Consider the following 24,924-nt stretch of genomic DNA (forward strand, 5'->3'; position numbering starts at 1 on the left):
TATCACCTTTTGTTCACTTAAAAGATGATATCTGTTCTACAGTGTCATCTACTTTTAATCCTGGGTCCTATTACATTTATACTTAGCATTAGTAGAGGCATATGATGCAAGAAAGCAAGCATATGCAGCATCAGCCAAAAAAAAACCACTTCCATTTCACGCCTCTGTTCGTTCAAAATACCTGTCCAGCTGAGCCTTAAATTTATTTAGGCTATCAACTTCCACAACAAGGGATGGAAGTCTATTCTACCAACCAACTACCCACTGGCTAAAGGCAAATTTCTGCACATCTATCTTTCCTCAATCTGAATTTATGCCCTCTCAGGAGATTATTCTGAGCAAGAGGAAGAATCCCATCGACATTGAACATGCTCAAACCATTCAAGGCTTTATACGCCTCTATCAGATCACCTCACCGGTGCCTAGTCTCCAGACTCTGTAATTTGCAAAACTTAAGTCTTTCTTCGTAAGAGCAACCCTTTGTTCCATTCACTTAATCTTGTTGCCCTTCTCTGTACTTGTTTCAGCAGCTCTACATCCATCTTGAAATGAGGCCTCCAGACCTGTATACAGTACTCAAGGTGTGGCCTGACCATTGCCTTATACAAGGGAATAATCACCTCTTTATCCCTGCTAGAAAAATTCTTGTATATCATTCATAAGACACCATGAGTTACTCTTGCACCCGTCTGCACTGCTCAGAGAACTTCCTATCTACCTGCAAAATTACCCCCTCCCCCAGGTACTTTTCATTCTCTACAACTGTCAGTGTAGTACCACAGAGTTGATACATTGCTCTGGGGTTGCTGTTTCCCATATTTAGTACTTTACATTTGTCAATGTTAAACTTCATTTGCCACCTCTCAGCCCATCTGCTCAACCTTTCCAGATCCTGTTGCAGCAGCATAGCGTCAGTAGTGTCCTTAAAACCCTGCCAACCTTTGTATCGTCTGCAAACTTTGACATTAAGCTTGATATACCATCATCAATATCATTTATAAATACAGAAAACAATAATGGACCCAACACTGAACCCTGAGGGACTCCACTAATAACATTAGTTCACGATGAGCAGTGTCCATTGAGTACCACTCTCTGTCTTCTCCCCCTCAACCATCCCTTTATCCATAGCAGCAATTTGCCTCCAATGCCACACTGCTCCAATTTGTGCAGCAGTCTTCCATGTGCAACAGTATCAAAAGCCTTTTTAAGATCCAAATATATAATATCAAAGTTATTCCCTGCCGTTCTTTTGTGACTGCATCATAGTATCCAATCAAATTGGTCAGGCAAGACTTCGCCTTAACAAAACCATGCTGTGTCTGAGCTATAACTGAAGTCTTGTCTAGATGATCCTGCAGTGCTTCTTTAACCAGTGCCTCCATTAATTTTCTGGGAACAGAAGTTAAACTAACAGGTCTATAATTACTTGTGTCGCCCTTTGATCCTCCTTTGTGAATTAGGGTCACATTTGGACATCTCCAGTCAGGGGTACTTCCCCTGAGTCCAAGGAAGCTCTCATAATTATGGCTAAGGGTTTGCTTACTTCCTTTGCTGCCTCCTTTAGTCTATGGGTACCTCCCGAGTCTCCAGTCTATGGGTACCTCCCGAGTCCAAAGAAGCTCTCATAATTATGGCTAAGGGTTTGCTTACTTCCTTTGCTGCTTACTTCCTTTAGTCTATGGGTACCTCCCGAGTCCAAAGAAGCTCTCATAATTATGGCTAAGGGTTTGCTTACTTTCTTTGCTGCCTCCTTTAATATAACTGGATAGATCCCATCCACCCCGGGTGCCTTTTTTATGTTTATCCTCAACAATTTCTACTCCACTTTCCTCTCAGTTATTACGAAATCATCTAGCTCACTGCCAAAGTTTACTTCACCTCTGGTTTTCCCCTTCCTGAATAACTCCTCATGTGTGAATGTAGATGTAAAATACTCGTTTAGTTTGTTAGCCATGTGAGCAGTATCCTCAACTGTTGAACCATCAATATCCAGTGGACCAATCTGATTCATCCCTTTCCTTTTAGAGTTTACTTAGGTAAAGAACTCTTTTCTGTTTTCTTTGCGTCCTTTGCCAAGGATTTCTCATAATCTGCCTTTGCCTGCCTAATCTCCTTTGTGACTTGGTTCCAGACCACCTTATATCTATCATAGACTTCCATGTCACCCATTAATTTATTTGTATCCCATGCATTTTTCTTCTCTGCTATATGTCTCATTAGTTCATCTGACATCCATTTAGGCCTAAACCTTGAACAATATTTCTTAGTTGGTATGTAAAGCCTTGTAGTTTCCAAGATAAGTTCTTTGAATGCTTCCCATTTTGAATTTGCTGTTGGTAACATAATCAGTTGGTCCCACTGTATAGAATTTAAATACTGTCTCAGACCATCGTAGTCGCCTTTACGAAAGCAAAAACCCTTCCCTTTACCTCTGATGGTAGTTACCTCTTTGAGTAAATCCCACTTCAGCACACTGTGATCACTGCCACCTAGTGGTTCCTTTTTCTGCAGATTCTTAATGCATGAAGAATCACTGCTGTTAATCAGATCAAGAGTATTACTCCCTCTAGTTGCCTCCCGAACATGCATTAGCATTAGTAGAGGCATATGATGCAAGAAAGCAAGCTTATTCAGCATCAGCCAAAAAAAAAAAAAAAAACCCTCTCCCATTTCACCCCTCCGTTCGTTCGAAATACCTGTCCAGTTGAGTTTTAAATTTGTTTAGGCTATCAACTTCAACAACAAGTGATGGAAGTCGGTTCCACCAACCAACCACCCGCTGGCCAAAGGCAAATTTCCACACATCTATCCGACATCCGTCCTTCCTCAATTTGAATTTATGCCCTCTGAGGTGATTATTCTGAGAAAGATGAAGAATCCCATTGGCATTGAGCATGCTCAAACCATTCAAAGCCTTATACACCTCTATCAGATCACCTCGCCGGTGCCTAGTCTCCAGACTCTGTAATTTGCAAAACTTAAGCCTTTCTTCGTAAGAGCAACCCTTTGTTCCATTTACTAATCTTGTTGCCCTTCTCTGTACCCGTTCCAGCAGCTCTACATCCTTCTTGAAATGAGGCCTCCAGACCTGTATACAGTACTCAAGATGTGGCTTAACCATTGCCTTATACAAGGGAATAATCACCTCCTTATCCCTGCTAGAAAAATTCCTGTATATCATTGACAAGACACCATGAGCTACTCTTGCAGCTCGTCTGCACTGCTCAGAGAACTTCATATCTGCCTGCACAATTACCCCCAGGTCCTTTTCATTCTCCACCACTGTCAGTGTAGTACCGCAGAGTTGATACATTGCTCTGGGGTTACTGTTACCCATATGTAGTATTTTACATTTGTCAATGTTAAACTTCATTTGCCACCTCTCAGCCCATCTGTTCAACCTTTCCAGATCCTGTTGCAGCAGCATAGCGTCAGTAGTGTCCTTAACGACCTGCTAACCTTTGTATCATCTGCAAACTTAGACATTAAACTTGATATCCCATCATCAATATCATTCATAAACACCGAAAACAACAATGGACCCAACACTGAACCTTGAGGAACTCCACTAATAACATTAGTCCACGTTGAGCAGTGTCCATTGATTACCACTCTCTGTCTTCTGCCACTCAACCATCCCCTTATCCATAGCAGCAATTTGCCTCCAATGCCACACTGCTCCAATTTGTGCAGCAGTCTTCCATGTGCAACAGTATCAAAAGCCTTTCTAAGATCCAAATATATAATATCAAAGTTATTCCCTGCATCCAGTTCTTTTGTGACTACATCATAGTATCCAATCAAATTGGTCAGGCAAGACCTGCCCTTAACAAAACCATGCTGCGTCTGAGCTATAACTGAATTCTTGTCTAGATGATCCTGCAGTGCTTCTTTAACCAGTGCCTCCATTAATTTACCTGGAACAAAGTTAAACTAACAGGTCTATAATTACTTGTGTCAGCCTTTGATCCTCCTTTGTGAATTGGGGTTACATTTGCACATCTCCAGTCTATGGGTACCTCCCCTGAGTCCAAAGAAGCTCTCATAATTATGGCTAGGGGTTTGCATACTTCCTTTGCTGCCTCCTTTAATATAACTGGATAGATCCCATCCACCCCAGGTGCCTTCTTTTATGTTTATCCTCAACAATCTCTCCTCCACTTTCCTCTCAGTTATTACAAAATCATCCAGCTCACTGCCAATGTTTACTTTACCTACATCATTCTCCTTCTTGAATAACTCCTCATGCGTGAATGTAGATGCAAAATACTCGTTTAGATTGTTAGCCACCTGAGCAGGATCCTCAACTGTTGAACCATCAATATCCAGTGGACCAATCTGATTCATCCCTTTCCTTCTCGAGTTCAAGTATGTAAAGAACTCCTTTCTGTTTTTCTTTGCATCCTTTGCCAAGGATTTTTCGTAGTCTGCCTTTGCCTGCCTAATCTCCTTTGTGACTTGGTTACAGACCAACTTATATCTATCCTAGGCTTCCATGTCACCCATTAATTTGTATGTATCCCATGCATTTTTCTTCTCTGCCACATGTCTCATTAGTCCATCTGACAACCATTTAGGCCTAAACCTTGAACAATATTTCTTAGTTGGTATGTAAAGCCTGGTAGCCACCAAGATTAGTTCCTTGAATGCTTCCCATTTTGAGTTTGCTGTTGGTAACATCATCAGTTGGTCCCACTGTATAGAATTTAAATACTGTCTCAGACCATCATAGTCGCCTTTACGAAAACAAAAACCCTTCCCTTTACCTCTGATGGTAGTTACCTCCTTGAGTAAATCCCACTTCAACACACTGTGATCACTGCCACCTAGTGGTTCATTTATCTGCAGGTTCTTAATGCATGAAGAATCACTACTGATAATCAGATCAAGAGTTTTGCTCCCTCTTGTTGCCTCATGAACATGCTGATGTAGAAAACAATCATCCAATAAATCCACAAAAGCCTTGCTAGTGTGAGAGTGACCAACCCACAAATTCCAGTCAATATCTGGGAAATTAAAATCCCCCATTATAAGACTCTCTGATTTACTGGCCCACTCTATTTCCCTGTACAATATATTATTATACTCATCAGAGTCATTAGGCCTATAGCACACTCCTACTCTCAATTTTGATTTCCCTATGCTTATGTCACACCAAACTTATTCGACACTGCCCTGTCCATCGATGTCAACTGGCTTCACTTCTTTTGACTTTATATGTTTTTTAATTAATAGCATAACCCCTCCTCATGTCCTGTCCTGTCTATCCTTTCTATATACATTGTATTCCCCAAATTCCAGTTCCGAATTACTTATATCTGTGTGACACCACGTCTCTGATATCCCAACAATATCTGCCTTTGATGTTTTGAGCAATACCTCAAATTCATCAAATTTATTTACCAAACTCCTAGCATTGGTGTACACACAGGTATACATGCACCTGTTTCTATTCTTAGCTACCCTAACACAACCCATGTGTTTACTTGTAACGCAATGACTACCAGCAGTCTCTGAAATATCCTGCATCTTGTTTTTCAGACTTCTGCTCATTTGAATAGAAGCAGTGCAAGAATCACTTCCACCTCTGCCAGTGGCTACTGTTAATCTATTAGTCCTTGTATCCCCCCCAACTAGCAGTTTTCCTACCCACCTAACACTGCCTCGACAGCATCAGCAAAAATTCTTGCACCCTTTCTATTTAAGTGTATCCCATCCCTGTAGAAGCAATCTCTCCTGTTAACAAGTACAGTCCAGGCTGAAAAAAATTCTACCCCTTGAGCCTTGCACAATCCCTCCAGGGCCGAATTGATCGACAAGGCTCTCATCATATACTCCCTCCTATCGTGTCTGGGCAGAATTGCAGACACTTTCAAGTTCAACCCTAATTCACGGCTTTTTTTCAACAGTGACCTGTACTTGTTAAGTAATTCAAGCTGTAGCTGATGTAGCTGATGTAGAAAACAATCATCCAATAAATCCACAAAAGCCTTGCTAGTGTGTGAGTGACCAACCCTCAAATTCCAGCTAATATCTGGGAAATTAAAATCCCCCATTATAAGATTCTCTGATTTAGTGTCCCACTCTAATTCCCTGTACAGTTTCTTATTGTACTCATCAGAGTCATTAGGCCTATAGCACTCTACTACTCTCAATTTTGATCTTCCAATGCTTATGTCACACCAAACTGACTCGACAATGCACTGTCCAACGATGTCGACTGCCTTCACTTCCTTGGATTTTGGGTTTCTTATCTAATAGCATAACCCCTCCTCCCTTCCTATCCTGTCTATCCTTTCTGTACACATTGTACTCCCCAAATTCCAGTTCTGCATTCCTTATATCTGTGTGACACCACGTCTCTGATATCCCAACAATATCTGCCTTTGATGTTTTGAGCAATACCTCAAATTCATCAAATTTATTTACTAAACTCCTAGCATTGGTGTACACACAAGTATACATTCTCTCAGATATGCCAGACAAGCTGTACTTGCTACCTGGGAGTCTAAAACGCTGATGGAACTGATATTCGGGTGACACTCAAGTGAAGTGGACCCAATATCAGCAAATTCCGGACAGTCTGTGACAGCCAAATCCTCTGCTTGCACCTTCACGATGGTGGGACTGTTAGTAATCCTGGGTATAACCATGCACAAGTACATGGTGCGTGACCACCCATGTGTGAACCAACGTAAAGATGGGTCGAGGTGTGGCGCCCACTCCACATGGAGGAATGCCACCCCTCTATGTCACCAGGCATTATTAGGTGGTAGATGACTCTCATCAACCGGTGCAATACCACCACTTTGCTTATTGGAGGCTTGAAGTGGTGGAACTCATGTTTAGTCTCTAGAGCTAAGCTCCCTATCAAACCCTCCCTACCTCTTCCATCATGCAGTATGATTGATGACTTTTGAGGTTATCATGTACATTGTGGGTAGATCCAATATTCCTTACCTTTCGAGAGTAGAGCTCTCAAGCGGTGTTCACAGGCCGGCCGCTAGTTAGTGCCAGACCGAACCTATTGGTAACTCTCTAGGAAGCTTCCGGATCAACTAGTGTATAATCTTGCTACCTCTACTCTGCCAGATAGTGACTGGAGGGAGCTCGAGTAGTGTGTATGTGGGGAGCATTGTCGAAGCCACGTTATGTCAAGGAACTGGGTATATTCTTACCATGTGTACGTCATATCCAAAAATTTCATTACTTCATACAGCATGTCCCACCCACTTTTTTCTTACTATTGAATACACCATGAATTGTCAATCTAATAGAGCAAGCTTATCTGCGAAAAGATCTAAACCTCCCAAGCACTTCCTAATTCATTTCACAAATATACGTGGTCTCAATTCTAATCTCAACGATGTCTATTTCCACTTGCAGTCTGCCAAACCCCATGTACTTTTTCTGGCAGAATCTCAGTTATTGGTTGATTCAACTACTGCTCATCTCAAATATCGAAATTATTCGCTGTATGATTGCTTTCGCCTCTAAGGTGGTACTTGTGCATATGTCCGTTCTGATATTGCCTGTCAGAGACTTGGCAATTTGGAATCTCCTCTCTTTGATCTTCTCCGACTTAAAATCTCTCTACTTTATTGTGTCAAATTCTTCTGTTGTCTCTACCGTTCTCCCAACTCCACTAATCACTTGGAGCTCTTTGACTTCCTCTCTTTGCAACTTGACTTTCTCCAGTCCAACTTTCCTAACAGTGAGGTAATTTTCCTTGGTGATTTTAATGTTCACAACTCCAGCTGGCTTCCGTTTTCTAGTCACACCGACCCAGCAGGTGGAGATGCTGAGGCTTTTGCAATTACTAATGACCTAGCACAGATTGTTCATTTACCTACAAGAATACCGGACAATCATAACCATACAGCCAACACGCTTGATCTTTTTCCTCACAAACAACCCTTCTTAAGTACATGGTCGAAGTGAGAGGTCCTTTAGTTACCACAGATCACAACTTGGTAATTGTCTCTTCTCCAATGGAACCTTTATCTCGTGGCTATTCCCAACCTCATGTTGTTGGGCATTACAAATGCAAAATGGGATGACCTGCGAGACTTCTTTTCTTCTATTCCTTGGTTGGATTACTGTTTCAAAACTTCTGATGTCAACGTTTGCTCAGATCGTGTCAGTGAAATTATTCTTGCAGGAATGGAATCCTTTATCCCACACTCCACTTTAAAATCTTGTCCTTTATCTAAACCTTGGTTTTCCAATAAATGTGCTAAGGCTCTCGAAGAGAAGAATGTTGCATATCGTAATTGGCTTGTTTCTAATTCATCAGTTTCATTTTCTCCCACCTCTGACCAAACAAGATGGTTCTGTTGTCACTTCAGCCAAGGATAAAGCTGACCCTAGCATCCCATTTTTCTTCCAGCTCATGTATTAATGTTTCTGGTAAAACACCCCCCACCATTCCCAACATGCTCCATTCAATGCCTACTGTGGTCTTCCGTCAAAAGGATATCAGAAGGATTTTGATGAATCTTGATGCTAAGAAAGCTCCAGGTCCTGATGGTATTTCTCCACTTGTTCTCAAAACCTGTGCTCCTGAACTTACTCCTATTCTTTGCCGCCTTTTTTCACTTTCTTATTCCAAAGGTGTTTTTCCTTCTGCTTGGAAATTTGCTCATATCCATCCAGTTCCTAAAAAGGGTGACAAATCCCTCCCATCCAATTATCGTCCCATTGCAGTTACTTCTACTCTTTCTAAAGTAATGGAGAAATCAATTAACCGCCAACTCTTAAACTACGTAGAAACCGTCTGTCTGATCAACGATCGCCAATATGGATTCCGTCAGTGTCGATCCACTGGTGATAATCTGGCTTATGTTATCCATTTATGGACTAATTCAATGGAAATGTTCGGTGAAACACAAGTAGTTGCTCTTGACATCTCAAAGGCTTTTGATCGTGTTTGGCCTAAAGGTCTTCTAAACAAGCTTCCATCTTAAGGTTTGCGAACTGTTTTTTGTAATTGGTTACCCAGTTTTCTCTCTGATTGCTCACTGAGGGTGATGGTAGATGGCTGTCTGTCTTCTAACTTCTCCACTAATGCCGGTGTCCCCCCAAGGTTCAATTCTTTCCCCCACTCTTCCTCTTGTATATCAATGACCTTCTTCCATTGACTGGAAATCCTATCCATAGTTTTACCGATGATAGCACATTGCATTCAACTTTCCATTTTGAGAAACCTTGTCCTGCTCAATCAGCTTCAACTTCTCGAAAACTGCTACCAATTCCTTAAATGCCGATCTTCAGGTAATTCTCCAGTGGGGCAAAGACAACTTAGTTGATTTCAACCCTTCTAAAACTCAGTCTTGTCTTATATCTCGCAAAAAGGATTCTTCCGCTCCTATGCTTGTGTTTAGTGACACTCTGATTTCTAGGCAAAATGATATATCTCTTTTGGGGATTTCCCTGACTTCTAATCTCTCTTGGCACAAGCACATTACAAATATTGCTTCCTCTGCATCTAAAAAACTTGGTTTTCTCTTTTGCTCTCGGCGTTACTTTTCTTCCAAACAGCTGCTCACTCTGTATAAATCGCAAATCCGCCCTGCCATGGAATATTGTTCCCACATCTGGGGTGGTGCCCTCAAAACCTCCCTCAGGCTTCTTGATTTCATTCAGAAGAGGCAGTTAGGTTAATTAATGATTCATCTCTAACAGAGTCTCTCAACTTGCCTTCTCACAGACGCTCTGTTTCTGCTGCATGCCTCTTCTACAGATACTTCCATGGGCACTGTTCTTCTGAATTGGCTTCTATAATTCCCCCATCTCTCTCTCTCTTTCAAAATAGTCCGAACACGTGCCGCCACCAACCAACATCCATTTACTGTCCAACTTCAAACCCACAGAACCAACTTTTCATCTTCCTCATTTATTCATTCAACTGCCGTTTTCTGGAACAACCTTCCTTCATATGTATTTCCTGAAAATTACAATCTACAGAAGTTCAAGTCCAATGTCAACAAATATCTTCTTTAGTCTTCTCAATCTGCAAGCCAAGCACGGTACTAAGTACTATAGGTTCTAATACCTCGTGTTTGGGGTTCACATAAGAAAAAAAAAAAAAAAAAAAAAACTTTATCAACCTTTGCCCCTGGTAGACATACCCTGGTCCTGTTCCACCTATCCTTTTTGCATAATATATTCTCATCTCCCTGACAATAGAGTCGCCGATAATAACTAGCTCTTGTGCGACCAGTGCATTCTGCATTGGAGATTGCCGCTGTTTTGCGTGATGCGCAGGAGTGAGCTCTGGCCTTCAGTTGGGCATCCGAGAGCTTGATGGGCTCCTCAAATTAACTTCTATGAGGGCATCTATCCTACACCTCAAACTCTCATAGATGCCCATTGGAACACTGAGTTGGTGCCTAATTTCTTCAGTCTCTACACCTAGCACACAAAGATATCCTTCTTGGCTAGAACTTGTTCTTTTCTAGAAAGGTCCACAAAGATTTCACACATTTTTTTAATCTGTGATGCATTGGAGAATAGCTCCCTTTGGTTCTCCCACGAGCCACAGCACTCCCGCTGATTTGTGCACGTTGGTTTGCTACTCTAGTCTGGATCATGATTCCTTTTAAGTATGATTTAATTAACAATGAAATTTAATAAGATTAATTAATTTTACTGATTAATTGATCAGTATCTATGTTAAACTTTACGCTATCAAGTTCGGAATATACATTGCAATTTTTCCGTATCGTATAACAATGGCGGCAAGTTGCGATTGGTAAAATCTACGGACACTAAGTATTAACTTTCAAAATCACTATCTAAATTCAAAATAAACCAAGGAGCTTGATTAGGACTATAAAACCACTTATAGAAAATAATTTAATATAACAAGTAAGTCAATGAAACAGCTAAATATAAATAAAAACTTAGCATTTGCCAGAGCTGCAAAAGCTTGTCCAACACTGGGTGAATACAAATCTTAACTTTCTCCCTACTAGGAATTACACTTATTGACAGCCTAGAATGATTCATTCTTGTTCTTTTCCAGACACAACACACTGACCTTCATTTGGGATTTGAACACCAATATTGTTAGCTTTTGAGTAATTTACCATCATATACATGGGAAATATAAATGGTTTATGTTAGCTTTCTATGCCTCGGGATAGAAGTCATTCTCCCGTTGCTCGTTTTGGTTGAGAACTGGAAAAGAATGAAACAGGAACATATAATTGTAAACTCTGTTTTAATTCAGATGGAATGCATTGTTTATTATGCATGCACCTTAACACAATTTTCAGTTAATAAAAGAATTTTTTTTTTTTTAATCGAATTTCCCAATTAGCACAGTAATGAAATGTTTATACATTGTATTGAAAGCTTCCCAGAAATAACTCAATGCTTTGAATAATTTATACATTTTTACTTATTATTGATTATCCAGATGACAAAAATTATTAATTACTGAAAGTGCATTTGACACATTATTTTTATCTCTCATTAGAAGCAAAAAGAAATTTTTAACATGTTAATATTTTAGCAATTTTATTGACTTAGTTTCCTTTAGGCAGAGGCTGATCTTCATGAGTTGAAGTCATTGTTGGAAAGTCCATTGGCATTAGTGGTAAGAAAAATCCCTTTTGAATCTATCTTTATACATTTTTAAATTTTATTAAATTATTTATTAAATTTAAATAAATTAAATTTTATATATATATTTTTTTCCAAAGATATGGAAAATTTTAGAAATAACTGTTATTTTATGAGCATATGATTCTGAAATTTCTTTGAAAAAAGAAAATGCAGATTTAGTTAACCTGGTCCTTGAGCCTTACCACAGACATTTTCTCAGGTATGACAGGCTAGGGATTTGCTATCTGGGAGTCAAAAACACTGATGGAACTGATATTCAGGTGGCACTAGAGTCAAGAAGACCAAATTTTGGTGAGTTCTGTTTGTTCTGTGACAACCAAATTCTCTGCTTGTACCTTTACAGTTGTGGGACTGTTAGTAACTCTTCATGCAAGTCCGGAAATACTACACCTAATATATTGGAGATAACTGCCTGGATGTGAACTAATGTAAGCAGGGGTCGAGGTGTGGCATCCACATCATGCAGAGGAATGCTATACTAGGTGGTAGATGACTCATCAACTGGTGCAAAGGTTGTACTTGTGTATGTGTCTGCTCTATTATTCCCTGTGAAGAACTTAGTAATTTGGAATCTGCTTTGCTTATTTGGAGGCTTGAAGTGGTGAAACCCATGTATACTCTCCAAGCAACAGCCCCAGAAACTACCCCATTCTTCCATCATGTAATATGATCGATGTCTTTTAAGGGTGTGATGACATCATTGCAAGATTTGATCTTTCTGACATTTCAAGGGCAGCTCTAAAATAATGTTCACAAGCTGACCACTAAATAGTCCATTGGACTAAACCTCTTGGTAACTCTCTAGGAGACATCTGGATATTGCCTGTACTCTGCTAGAGAGTGACTGGAGGGAGTCCAAGTAGTGTGTGTGTGTGGAGGGGGCATTGTTGAGGCCACATGTCATGGAGCTGGGTATATTCTTGTTGTGTGTATGCTTTATCCAAAAATTTCATTACTTCAGACATGATGTCCTTTTCACCTTTTCCTACTACTAAAAACATTATTAATAATCAAACTAATAGAAGAAACTTACCTGCAAAACAGATCTAATCCTAACAAACACTTTCTCATTCATTTCACAAATATACATACTCTGTTCCAATCCCAGTGATGTCCATTTCCACTTAGTCTGCCAATAATCATTTACTTTTTTTTGACATAATCTTAATTATTGGTTAATTCAACCATTGCTCATTTCAGATGTCCTAATCATTCATTGTACAATTCCTTTTGCTTCAAAGTTGTACTTTTGCATATGTAACTCTATTATTCCCTGTGAGAGACAGTAATGTAGTCTGCTCTTTTCTGATCTTCTCTGGCTTAAAATCAATCTGTCCCATTCTGTTAAAATTATATATATGTTGCCTCTATTTGCATTCCCAGTTCCACTAATCACTTGGAACTCTGATTTCCTTTCTGTTAAGCTTGACTCTCTCTCTCTCCCCCTCTCTCTCATCCAATATGCTAGACAGCTGGGTAATTTCCTTGGTGATTTTTAATGTTTGCCGCTCCAGCTGGTCAATATATAATGATACTTTTGCAATTATTAACGAACTCATACCAATTGTTCAGTTACCTACCAGAATACTAGACAATCCTAACCACAAAGCCAGCACTCTATCTTTTTTCTTAAAAACAACCCTTCCAAGTACATGGTCGAAGTGTGTGATTTCTCTAGATGCCTCAGAATCACAACTTGGTGATAGTCTATTCTCCAATGGAGCCTTTCTCTTGTAACCTTTCAGCCTTGTGCTGTTTGGCATAACAAGAATGCCAAAATGGGTTGATTTACGAGATTTGTATTCTTTTTTCCTTTGGTTGGATTACTGTTTTCAATCTTATCTTCTGTTGCCAATGTTTCCCCAGAACACATCAGTGGAATTATTGTTGGAGGGATGAAATCCTTTGTTTCCCACTCCACCTTAAAATTTCTTCCTTCATCTAAACCTTGGTTCCCCAATAAATGTGCTAAGGCTGTTCAAGGTGAGAATGTTTCATAACGCAATTGGCTCACATCCACATATCCAGGTCCATTTTCTGACTACACCAAAGCTTGCAACAGATGGAAAGCAGTCATTAAGCAGTACAAACTAGATTTTGATAGCTAGGAATAGAAAACTTGCATTTTGTCTAATTGGTAATCAGACATTCTGCTCTCCTGTCAAAGCTATTGGCCAGAACTTTTGCCCATAGGTTCTCCTATCTCTGTGTAAATCGGATGGTTCTATTGCCATCTCAGTTAAAGATAAAGCTGACTTTCTAGCATCCTACTTTTCTTCTGACTCTTGTAATTGATGATCATGGCAAACCGCCTTCTACCATTTCCAGTACACCCCACATAGTGCCTCCTATGGTTTCCTGTCAAAAGAATATCAGAAGAATTTTGAACAATCTTTATGCCAAGAAAGCTTCGGGTCCTGGTGATATTTCTCCGTTTGTTCCAGAAGCTGTGCTTCTGAGCTTACTACTTTTTTGTGTCACCTTTTTACGCTTTCTTATTCCATTGGTATTTTTCCGTCTGCTTGGAAATTTGCTCATATACAGCCAGTTCTCAAAAAGGGTAACAAGTTCCTACCATCCAGTTATCATCTCATTGCACTTACTATTTCTAAAGTAATGGAGAAATCCATTAACTCCTAAACTGTTTAGAAGCCTTCCATCTGATCAGTAATTGCCACTATGGATTGTCAGTGGTGATATACTGGCTTTATGTTACCCGTATGGACAAATTTAATGGAGAAAATTGGAACTCAGCAGTTGCTCTTGACATTTTAATGACCTTTGATCATATTTGGCATAAAAGTCTTCTAAACAAGCTTCCATCTTATGGATCTGTCTGTTTTTTGTAATTGTGTAGCAGTTTTCTCTCTGACCAATTCACTCCAGAGGCGGATTTAACGGCGGGCACACTGGGCGCGTGCCCTGGGCCCCGACTTAAGGGCCCACGCAAAACCCCAAAAAATTAGTTGAATATATTAGTTCAACTAATAGTTCAAAACTTTGTGATTATTATTATGCTATTATTAATTATATTATACATATATTATATTCAAATTTTATTGGAAATAAAATATTAATAGTACATAATATTTTTTATTTATTTTAAAAAGTGGTTAACATGTATTTTTATTTTCCCTGTCTCTCTCTTTTTTTTTAAGGGGCCCAATATTTTCTTCTGTGCCCGGGGCCTCAACCGACCTTAATCCGCTCCTGCCTCACTCACTGTGGGTGATGATAGATGATTCTCTGTCTCTTTGGACTTCTCTGGTAATCCTGGTATACCCCAATTTTCAATGCTTTCTGCTACTGTTTTCCTCTTGTATATTAATAATCTTCCACTGACTGGGTAATCCTCTCCATAGTTTTGCTGATGATTGCTCATTGCATTGCACTTTCCAGTTTGAGAACTCCAGGTAATTCTCCAGTGGGGCCAAGATAACTTAGTTAATTTAAATCTGTTTAAAGCTATATCTCATCCTATATTTTGCAGAAAAGGATTCTTCTGCTCCTATGCTTTTCTTCCATGGTACTCAGATTGCTCTCAGCATTGCTTTTCTTTCAAACAGCTGCTCACTTTGTACAAATCATAAATCCACCCCACCAGGGAATAATGTCCCCAAAATCTCTCACAGGCTCTCTAACAAAGTCTCTCCACTCTGTCGTATAGATGTTCTGTTTCTACTGCATGCCTTTTCTGTAGATACTTACATGGGCACTGTTGTTATCAGTTGACTTCTATAATTCCCACTCTCTCTCTCTTCCAAAGCAGTCCGAACACATGCCACAACCAGTCAACATTCATTTACTGTCCAATTATAAAACTTGCAGAACCAAGTTTTCTTCTTCCTCAGTTGGAAAACAGGCCTTGCGCTTTGGGTTGCATATCATACAAATTTGTAGTGACGACTGACTAACTGGTAAAATAAATTTATTAAAATAAATAAATGATATATACATAAAATAAAACAGAGATAAAATATGATAAAAGCTTTAAAATACAATATAATAAAAGCATTAAAATACAGTATGATAAAGTGTTAAAATACACAGAAGCTTTTGAGACGAAGTGCCTCTTCATCAGCTAGTTGGTGAATGGTGTACTCCAGTATATATTGTTGGTTACAACAGCAAAAGTCAGCTGAGCATGATCATGTATCACGAGAGTCTGGTGTGGGCAGAACAGAGTTACGTACACGTGATGACTGCCAGCACTCATTGCACTGCAATACAGTACATTCCATAATAGGGTGCACGCGTGCACTCCCTTTGTGCAATTCATAGTATTATTATTGGTAGCTATGTGCAGCTCTTCAAGCCATGAGCTGGCGGTAATCACAATTATAGTCGACGATTTAAATATCCTGTCAGGGATCAAGATTGTGCTGCTAAACCTAATAATGCTCGGCAACTGCGGAGTGTTCAAAATTAGCAGTTTGCAGAGCCACCTTATGTTCAGAAACCCAGTCTTTCAACTTTCTGCCAGACTCACCTACATAATACTCCCCCACAATCTGAACACGTAATACAGTATACGGAACCACTCTGTAGGAAAGGAGGAACAGGTGTTTTCACCTTAAAAATAATAGACTGTAATTTTTCTCCCTGGAAGTTACGCACATCGTATATGATGGAGAGACAAAATCCTAACAAAACGTTCTGATATGCCCAGATAATAGGGGATGTAGGCAGTAGAGATAAATTCATTGACATAAGGATAGTTAGATTGCGTAACAAATTCTTGAGCCTGAAACTCTCATCTATCTAGAACCTGAGGTGGATAACTGCAATTTGAAAGCTCTACCCTAATTTTGGAAATCTTCAATTTCCTGTCACCAGTCGAACTAGAGTGTGTCCAAATGCAGGAGAATAAAGTGCGAGCACTGTTATGCAAATGATCATGGGCATGCACTGACCCATAATTGGTAAATTGGCCTGTGTGCATTGGCCTCCTAAAAACTGAAGTTGCTAAAAGCGAATACACGAGTTGGACTAACACATCCAAAAAAGGAAGAGTATTATCACCTCTAGTTCAATCGTAAACTGAATGATGGGTGACAGGGAATTGAGATATTGCAGCAGTCGAGATTCTGTTCCCCAAGGGACAATAGCGAAGATATCATCAAGATAATGACATCAGAGAGTGATAGGAACAGATAAGTTCAACAAAATCTGACTCTCAAGTTACCCCATGGCGACATTGGCCACAATAGGACTAACAGGGGCACCCATAGCTGTGCTCTGTATTGGGCAAAACAGAGAGTCAGTGAATACGATCACACCCCCTGTTAAACACAGATTGAGAGTGGTACAAATATCATCTGTAGAGAGCGAGGTTCTATCTCCCAATGTGGTATCCCTGCTGAAAAGATGTCTTGCACAGGCAATAGCTTGTTGTACGGGAGCTCTGTGAACTGCTAATTTTGAATGCTCCGCAGCCACTGAGCTTTTTTGGGTTGAGCAGCACAATCTTAACACCCCTGATGAGCTACTAAAATCGTCTACTATTCACGTGATTACCGCCAGTGCTCGTGGCTTGAAGCACTGCACATAGCTAAGCTACCAATGAGAGTACAAGTTGCACGAGGGGAGTGCACTTGCACCCTATTATGGAATGTACTTTATTGCAGTGTGATGAGTGCTGGTGGCCATCACATGTACGTAATTCTGTTCTACCCACACCAAACTCGTGATACATGATCATGCTCAGCGGACTTTTGCTGTTGTAACCAACAATTATATACTGGAGTACACCATTCGCCGACTAGCTGATGAAGAGGCACTTCATCTCAGAAGTTTCTGTATATTTTAATGCTTTTATTATATTGTATTTTAACACTTTTACCTTATTTTATCTCTGTTTTATTTTATGTATATATCATTTATTTATTTTAATAAATTTTTCTTTCTCGGTTATTTCTTCAACTTCCACTTTCTGGAACAACTTCCGTTCATAAGTATTTCCTTTATTGTTATTATTATTATTAGCCATATGGTGCAAGGTAGCCTGAGCCTTATGCTGCACTGGCCAGAAAAAATTCCTGAGTTACGCTGAGAGAGAGAGAGAGAGGAGAGAGAGAGAGAGAGAGAGAGAGAGAGAGGGAGGGAGGGAGGGAGGTAGAAAGGAATCACCAAGAAAGATAAGAATGATGACATCCAGCTCAGGACTCTGTGTGTCAAGCCCATACTCACCAGATGTGAGTTTTGTAAAAGAATAAGCAATGTTTACCTCATATGATACGTAGAACACTTCTGTATGATACTCTCCAGAAATTAAAATGAATATAATATTACAGCAAAAATTAAATAAAAAAATTGAAAATATTACATTACAGTAAAAAATAAATTGAAAACAATTAAAAAAAAAAACATAGAACACAATTAAAAATCAATTGAAACCAATTAAAAATTAAGTAAAAAATTTAACAGAAATATTGCAAAACGATTTTCCTTCCTGATGCTGACAGTGCTCTTCAACCGTATGTCATGATCACAAAAATGAAAATTACCAAATAGGGGTTAGCATGAATCTTAACACATTCACTGCCATTGCTAGTTTAAGAAAAAAATTCCCCCGGGGCCAAAAAATATTTAGTAAATAATTTGATTAGTAATTCTAAAATAAATATTGTAATATCAGTGTTATGTTGTTTTTTTTGTCTCACATATGTGGCTGACGTGGCCCAGTAGGTTTCTTTATTTCTTGAGAAGCCATGTCGGCCACATACGTGTGACACTGTTAAAGCATACATATGAAGGTTGTTTTTTTTTTTTTTTTTTTTTTTTTTATGAAAACCCCAAACACGAAAGGTATCAAAACCTATAGTACTTAGTACCGTGCATGGGTTGAAGGAGAAGTATAGGGGGAGGGGGGGATGCCGGAAACTTTGCTCTAGAGACTAAACATGGGTTTCACCACTTCAAGCCTCCAATAAGCAAAGTGGTGGAATTTCGCCGGTTGATGAAAGTCATCTACCAGATTAGTTTATTGCACGTGCAGCACACACTGTAATAAAGCTAATCGCGATAAAATAAACTCTAATGTTGCATTAAGTTTGTTAGTATTGTTAGAGATTTCGTGAAAACAAGTTTGTTAGCGAACTGTATTATCATTTATATTGTGTTTTTTCTCCGCAAGTTTGTACAATGTGTTGTAAGAAAAAAAAAAAAAAAAAATCTAAAAAGCAATGGCTAAAAGAAATTGACTGAAAAAAGAGGAACTGAGAGAAATTGCTGAAAATCTTAGTAGTAGTTCTGAAGATGAAAAAGAAGATTTCAACTCTGATGATTCGATAAAAGATCGTGACTGGGATATTTCTTCAAATGAAAAAGGAGAAACTGAAATACTGGAAAATATTGAAGAAGTGCGTGCTTTTAGATTGGATAACAGAAGAAAACACTGAGGAGCAATTTGAAAAGACTGAAGAATCTGAGATTGAAGCGACTGAAAGAAATGAAGTTATTGAATGGACTGAATACAAAATATATCAAAAAAGATTTGTAAAATAATAATTGAAGTTTACCTCAATATAGTATGTAGAACACTTCTGTATGATACTCTCCAGAAATTAAAACAAAAAAATCGAAAAACTTACATTAGAGTAACAAATCATTAAAATATTAAAAATAAATTTAACTCAATAAAATTCAATTTAACACAATTAAAAATAAGAAAATTAAAAGAATTTTAACGAAAAAATTGCAAAAAACGATTGCAAAACATTGTACAAAATCGTTTTGCAATTTTTTCGTTAAAATTCTTTTAATTAATTTTCTTATTTTTAATTGCGTTAAATTGATTTTTAATTGTGTTAAATTGAGTTTTATTGGGTTAAATTGATTTTTAATTATTTGTTACTCTAATGTAAGTTTTTTGATTTTTTTCGTTTTAATTTCTGGAGAGTATCATACGGAAGTGTTCTACGTACTATATTGAGGTGAACATCTCTTATTTTGCAAATATTGATATGAACATATTGAGCATTACAGCTCTGGCTCATACTATCTAACCAAAAAATATATGATTTTACAGGCAAATTGGGACTGCAAATAGACGTATCAAGAAATATTTCTCATCTTGAGGCGTTTCCATTATTTTTTGACAAGGAGTCATAAATCTTATTGTAACAGAAACAAACAGATATGCCGTACAGAAAATTCATAGAACCCAAGCTTCGCAACAGAGTCGTCTAAAAAAATGAGTTCCAACAACTGCTGATGAGATGAGAAAGTTTTTCGGGCTTCTTATGTGGATGGGACTAGTAAGATTGAGCAGTATTGCATCTTACTGGTCAGCCAAACCTGTCTATAAAAATAATTTAGTAACAAAAATGTCTTGCAACAGGTTTGAATTGTTGTTGCACCTCATTCACTTTTCAGACAATGAAACCCCTATTCCAGGGGACTGGTTCAGTAAGATACAACACCTGATAGAAGTTTTGCAGCTCAAATATCAGAAAATATTTTTCCCCAGCCAAGATTACGTCATTGACAAAACCCTCGTTCCTTGGACGGACAGGCTGATATTCCGACAATATACACCAAATAAAGTGCACAGATATGGAATCAAGTTATGTTCCACTGAAGGATATATCTGGTCGAGCAAGATTTATTGAGGTAAATCTGAAAATTATATAAAATCTGTATGTTTAGCTGCAAAGATCTGCGAAGAATTATTGCAAAGACATCTAAACGAAGGTTGCACTTTGTACGTAGACAGTTTTTATGCCAGCTACCATCTGGCGTTATTGTTTCTTCATCAAAAAACTCGCATTGTTGGTATGTTACAAGCCAGTAAAATATTTATGCCCAAAGAAGTCATGTACTCAAAGCTAAATAAAAGGGAGATGATCGCCAAGGAAGAAAAAAATGGAATTATTCTTCTAAAGTGATGAGATGCCCGAGATATGAGACTACTAACAACAAAGCATGCCCCAGAAATGGTGGATGGACCCTCCACCAGTAAAGAAAGATGAAAAGAAGCTAAACAAAAACCGCTTCCTATTCTAGCATATAATAAGGGAAATGCAGGCATTGATCTGTTGGATCAAATGGGTTCGTATGCCACAATGCTAAGAAAGGGGGTACAGTGGTATCGGAAATTAGCAATAGAATATATACTTGTATGTCACTTGGCAATGCATACGTGATATACAAGAGTGCCACTTGAAAACAAATAAAAATAAGAAGCTTTCTGGGAGAGAGAATTACTTGATCTACTAAATATAGAATGGGAAGAGAAAAGTGAAAAGCCAAAATGTGGTAACACTCATATACTAATGACAAAATTTGACGAAAACAACAGGAAAGTTGGAAGAACGTGCATTTTTTGTTACGAAAAATTGTAAGTGTTAGAAGAAAATCAGTTGCCAGCAGAAAAGGGAAAAGAGTTTTGATGTATTGCCTAGACTATATTCGTTAGCCTTTCATATGTTTGGAGTGTTTTGGACAACACCATAAATCTTCATAATTTTGCAATTATAAAATTTGTGTAATAATAAAGAATTTTTAAATAATGACCAGTTACTCGCTTATTTTTTCTCATAGCACCATGCAAATTTCATCACATGTATCACCGGAGGCAACGCTTTTATAAAATAATGTAAATTTCCAACAATCATCAGTACTGTACTGCTGATGCAGCTCCCACTGAAACAGTGGGTGTCAGTAATATATGTCCGATGCAGCAGCTGAAAAACCTAATGGTGTTGGACCTGTATGGCCAATGCAGCAGTCAACTTGTTAAATAGGGATTATTTGCCTTGGCGCATGCGCGTAAAAGACCATGAATCGGAGATTAGATATGGTTGGTGAACATTAACAGAATTCTCCTGTAATTTAATTTCAACAGTTTCTGCAATAAATAGTCTCATATAATTATTAGCGGTATGAAGGGCTAATTCTGATGCTGCTAAATGAGAAGCATGAACTGAGGCCGTGTTTTGATTAACACGAAAATTCAGAGGAAGCCACATAGAATATTGGTAAGATGAGTTGCAGTCACCAGAAGAAATGTTGTATACCAGGTCATTTATTTGTGTTGTGAACGAGGAAAGGACTGAGCGATTGTTCATCATAATATGTAATTTCCTTATTGGTCTGGCCACAATTTTAAATTCATTATCTTTAAAGAATCTGTTAAGCTGTTTGTGTCACTGTTCAACATATGGGACAGAAATAAAGTATTTTTTGATGTTACTATTATTGTTGGTTGGTGTAGTTTTTTTGTATTCTATCCTTTGCTTGCACCCTGATTCGGTTTATTGTAGCAAAAGGGTAATCCCTGGTTAAGAATCTGCTGGTTAATATTTGTATTTCTGAGCCCAAAGCAGATTCCGTTGTTGAATATTTATAGGCATTGAGAAATTGATTAAAGATAATAGATCTTTTTTAGGTGAACGGGTGATAGCTGTTATAATGCAGAACAAGATGGTGTTTGTAGCTTTAAGATAGATGTTAAATTGGATTTTATTCGAGTCCCGAGTAAGCATGAAATTTAGAAAATTTAATGATTTATTATCTGTATTCTCCTTTTCCAATGTAAAATTGAGACAAGAATGAAGATTATTAAACGAATGTAAAATGTCTTGGATAGTGCTACTATCAGTAATAACAAGAACATCTAATTACTTCCCATAGTATGTGATATGGAGTAGAAAAGGCGTCAAATGTATACGCTCAATCGTTGAGAGATAGACCTCCGATGTTAAGTCGCTCAGACTCAATCCCATTGGCAAACCAAAAATTTGTTTATATACTTTGTTTCGAACGGTGATATAGTTGGCTTCAACTAAAAGTTTAATTAAGTGAAAAACTTCTTTAATAGGAAGCTTCGTATAATTAATCGGTAGAGATTATTTAACACATCCCAAAGAATATCTAATGTGTATTCAGCGTTTACATTCGTATATAATGAGGTAACAGCAGGTGAGAATAAATTGTCATTATCACGAAGTCTATAGTCCTTGAGGTTAAATAATGTATCGTAGTTTTTTATACCAAATTGTATCGCTTGTCTAAAGGGTTTTATAATGCTATAGACATGTTCTGGCCAAGGATGAAAATGCAGAGTTTCTGTAGGAAACAATGGGCTGAATAGGAAATCCAGCCTTAAGCAATTTTACCTAACTGAAAAGTGCAGGTGTGTTGTATGTACTGGCCTTCAATTCCTTTAACTGAGCCATAGTAATGTAGTCATTTTTTTGATACATGGTTAAGGTTTTATTGTATTGATTGACCAAATTGGTAAATAGTGCCAGGTCTACTTCAAGATAAGTGGAGGTATCTGAAACAATTGAATCTAACTTATTTATATAATCAGGTTTATCGAGTATTACAGCTCTATCTCCTTTATCTGCTCTCTGAATAATGTCTTTATTTTCCCGAAGTTCACCCAAAGCTGTACTCTCATGTGTATTCAATTTAGGAATTCGTGTTTCTTTTATGTTATTCACCACTTGGTGAACTTGTTGAATAAATAAATCTTTTTGTGGAATATTAGGAAGTCCAAATTCAATATCAGTTATGCACTGTTTTTTAGGTAGCTTGCAAGGTGCTAAATTATAATTTAATCCTTTGGATAAAAGTGAAATCTGGTCCTGTGATAGTGTACACGAAGAAAGATTTGTAACCTGTTGATATGTCGGTTTGCTGAATGTTGGGCGAGGGGGTGTTCGCAAACTAACTGAAGTATTCTGTGGTAGGATGTTGTATGTATGTGGGGACGTCTTGACACACCTGATAACGTATTCATTTTGTTAATGTTTTTTTTTTTTATATACCATAGGCCTGTGCTTCACGTCACAAATCTATAGGTCTTCAATACAGACCAGTTGTTAAGATGTAGATAATTTTTTAATTTGTCGCGAAGTTTCCCAACCCTTGGAAAGATATTTTTGTTTATTAGAATACCACAATCTTAAAGCAAGTTTAACTTTATTACGTGATGTGGCAAGTGCTAGTTGCTTTATGCCCGAAATTTTATGATTTAAATTGACCCTGGCAAAATTCGAAATGATGCTGTTTTGAAGGCAATGTTTATGAAAAGAAATATGGCAACATTGGGCCAAGTATCTTAATGTTAATCTAAAGTAATTTTGCACCAAGCTGTTCAAAAAATTCCCCATTATTGTGTGTATCGACAGGTTATACTTGGAGAGAAAGGAAGTGAATGAAATTAGCATTAGTAGAGGCATTTGATGCAAGAAAACAAGCTTATGCAGCATCAGCCAAAAAGAAAAAAAATAATAATAATAAAAAAAAAAATAAATACATAAATAAAAAATAACCACTGCCACTTCACCCCTCTGTTCGTTCGAAATACCTGTCCAGCTGAGCCTTCAACTTATTTAGGCTATCAACTTCCACGACAAGGGATGGAAGTCTGTTCCACCAACCAACCACCTGCTGGCTAAAGGCAAATTTCCTCACGTCTATCCTACATCTGTCTTTCCTCAATTTGAATTTATGCCCTCTCAGGTGATTATTCTGAGCAAGAGGAAGAATCCCATCAGCATTGAGCATGCTCAAACCATTCAAGGCTTTATACACCTCTATCAGATCACCTCGCTGGTGCCTAGTCTCCAGACACTAATTTGCAAAACTTAAGCCTTTCTTCGTAAGAGCACCCCTTTGTTCCATTCACCAATCTTGTTGCCCTTCTCTGTACTCGTTCCAGCATCTCTACATCCTTCTTGAAATGAGGCCTCAAGACCTGTATACAGTACTCTAGGTGTGGCCTGACCATTGCCTGTCTTATACAAGGGAATAATCACCTCCTTATCCCTGCTAGAAAAATTCCTATATATCATCGACAATACACCATGAGCTACTCTTGCAGCTCGTCTGCACTGCTCAGAAAACTTCATATCTGCCTGCGCAACCACCCCCAGGTCCCTTTCATTCTCTACCACTGTCAGCGTAGTACCACAGAGTTGATACGTTGCTCTGGGGTTGCTGTTTCCCATATGTAGGACTTTACATTTGTCAATGTTAAACTTCATTTGCCACTTCTCAGCCCATCTGCTCAACCTTTCCAGATCCTGTTGCAGTAGCATAGTGTCAGTAGTGTCCTTGACAACCCTGCCAACCTTTGTATCGTCTGCAAACTTGGACATTAAGCTTGATATACCATCATCAATATCATTTATAAATACAGAAAACAATAACGGACCCAATGAGTGGTGTCCATTGATTACCACTCTCTGTCTTCTCCCCCTCAACCACCCCTTTATCCATAGCAGCAATTTGCCTCTAATGCAATGCCACACTGCTCCAATTTGTGCAGCAGTCTTC

The 24,924-nt window shown here is 38.3% G+C and overlaps 1 protein-coding gene across 3 annotated transcripts in view; it reads left to right on the plus strand.

Annotated features, from left to right (window-relative positions):
• LOC150081797 (WD repeat-containing protein 26) overlaps positions 1-24,924 on the plus strand; it is a 597,339-nt gene that overhangs the window by 104,544 nt on the left and 467,871 nt on the right. For all 3 annotated transcript variants that reach the window (XM_090378893.1, XM_090378894.1, XM_090378895.1), the window contains one exon: positions 11,549-11,605. In XM_090378893.1, coding sequence (XP_090235019.1) covers positions 11,549-11,605 — 57 coding nt within the window. The remainder of the gene's footprint in view (positions 1-11,548; positions 11,606-24,924) is intronic.

This window comes from Mastigoproctus giganteus, chromosome 8, assembly GCF_048544385.1.
Source record: "Mastigoproctus giganteus isolate SK-2022 chromosome 8, ASM4854438v1, whole genome shotgun sequence".
NCBI classification, from domain to species: Eukaryota; Metazoa; Arthropoda; class Arachnida; order Uropygi; family Thelyphonidae; genus Mastigoproctus; species Mastigoproctus giganteus.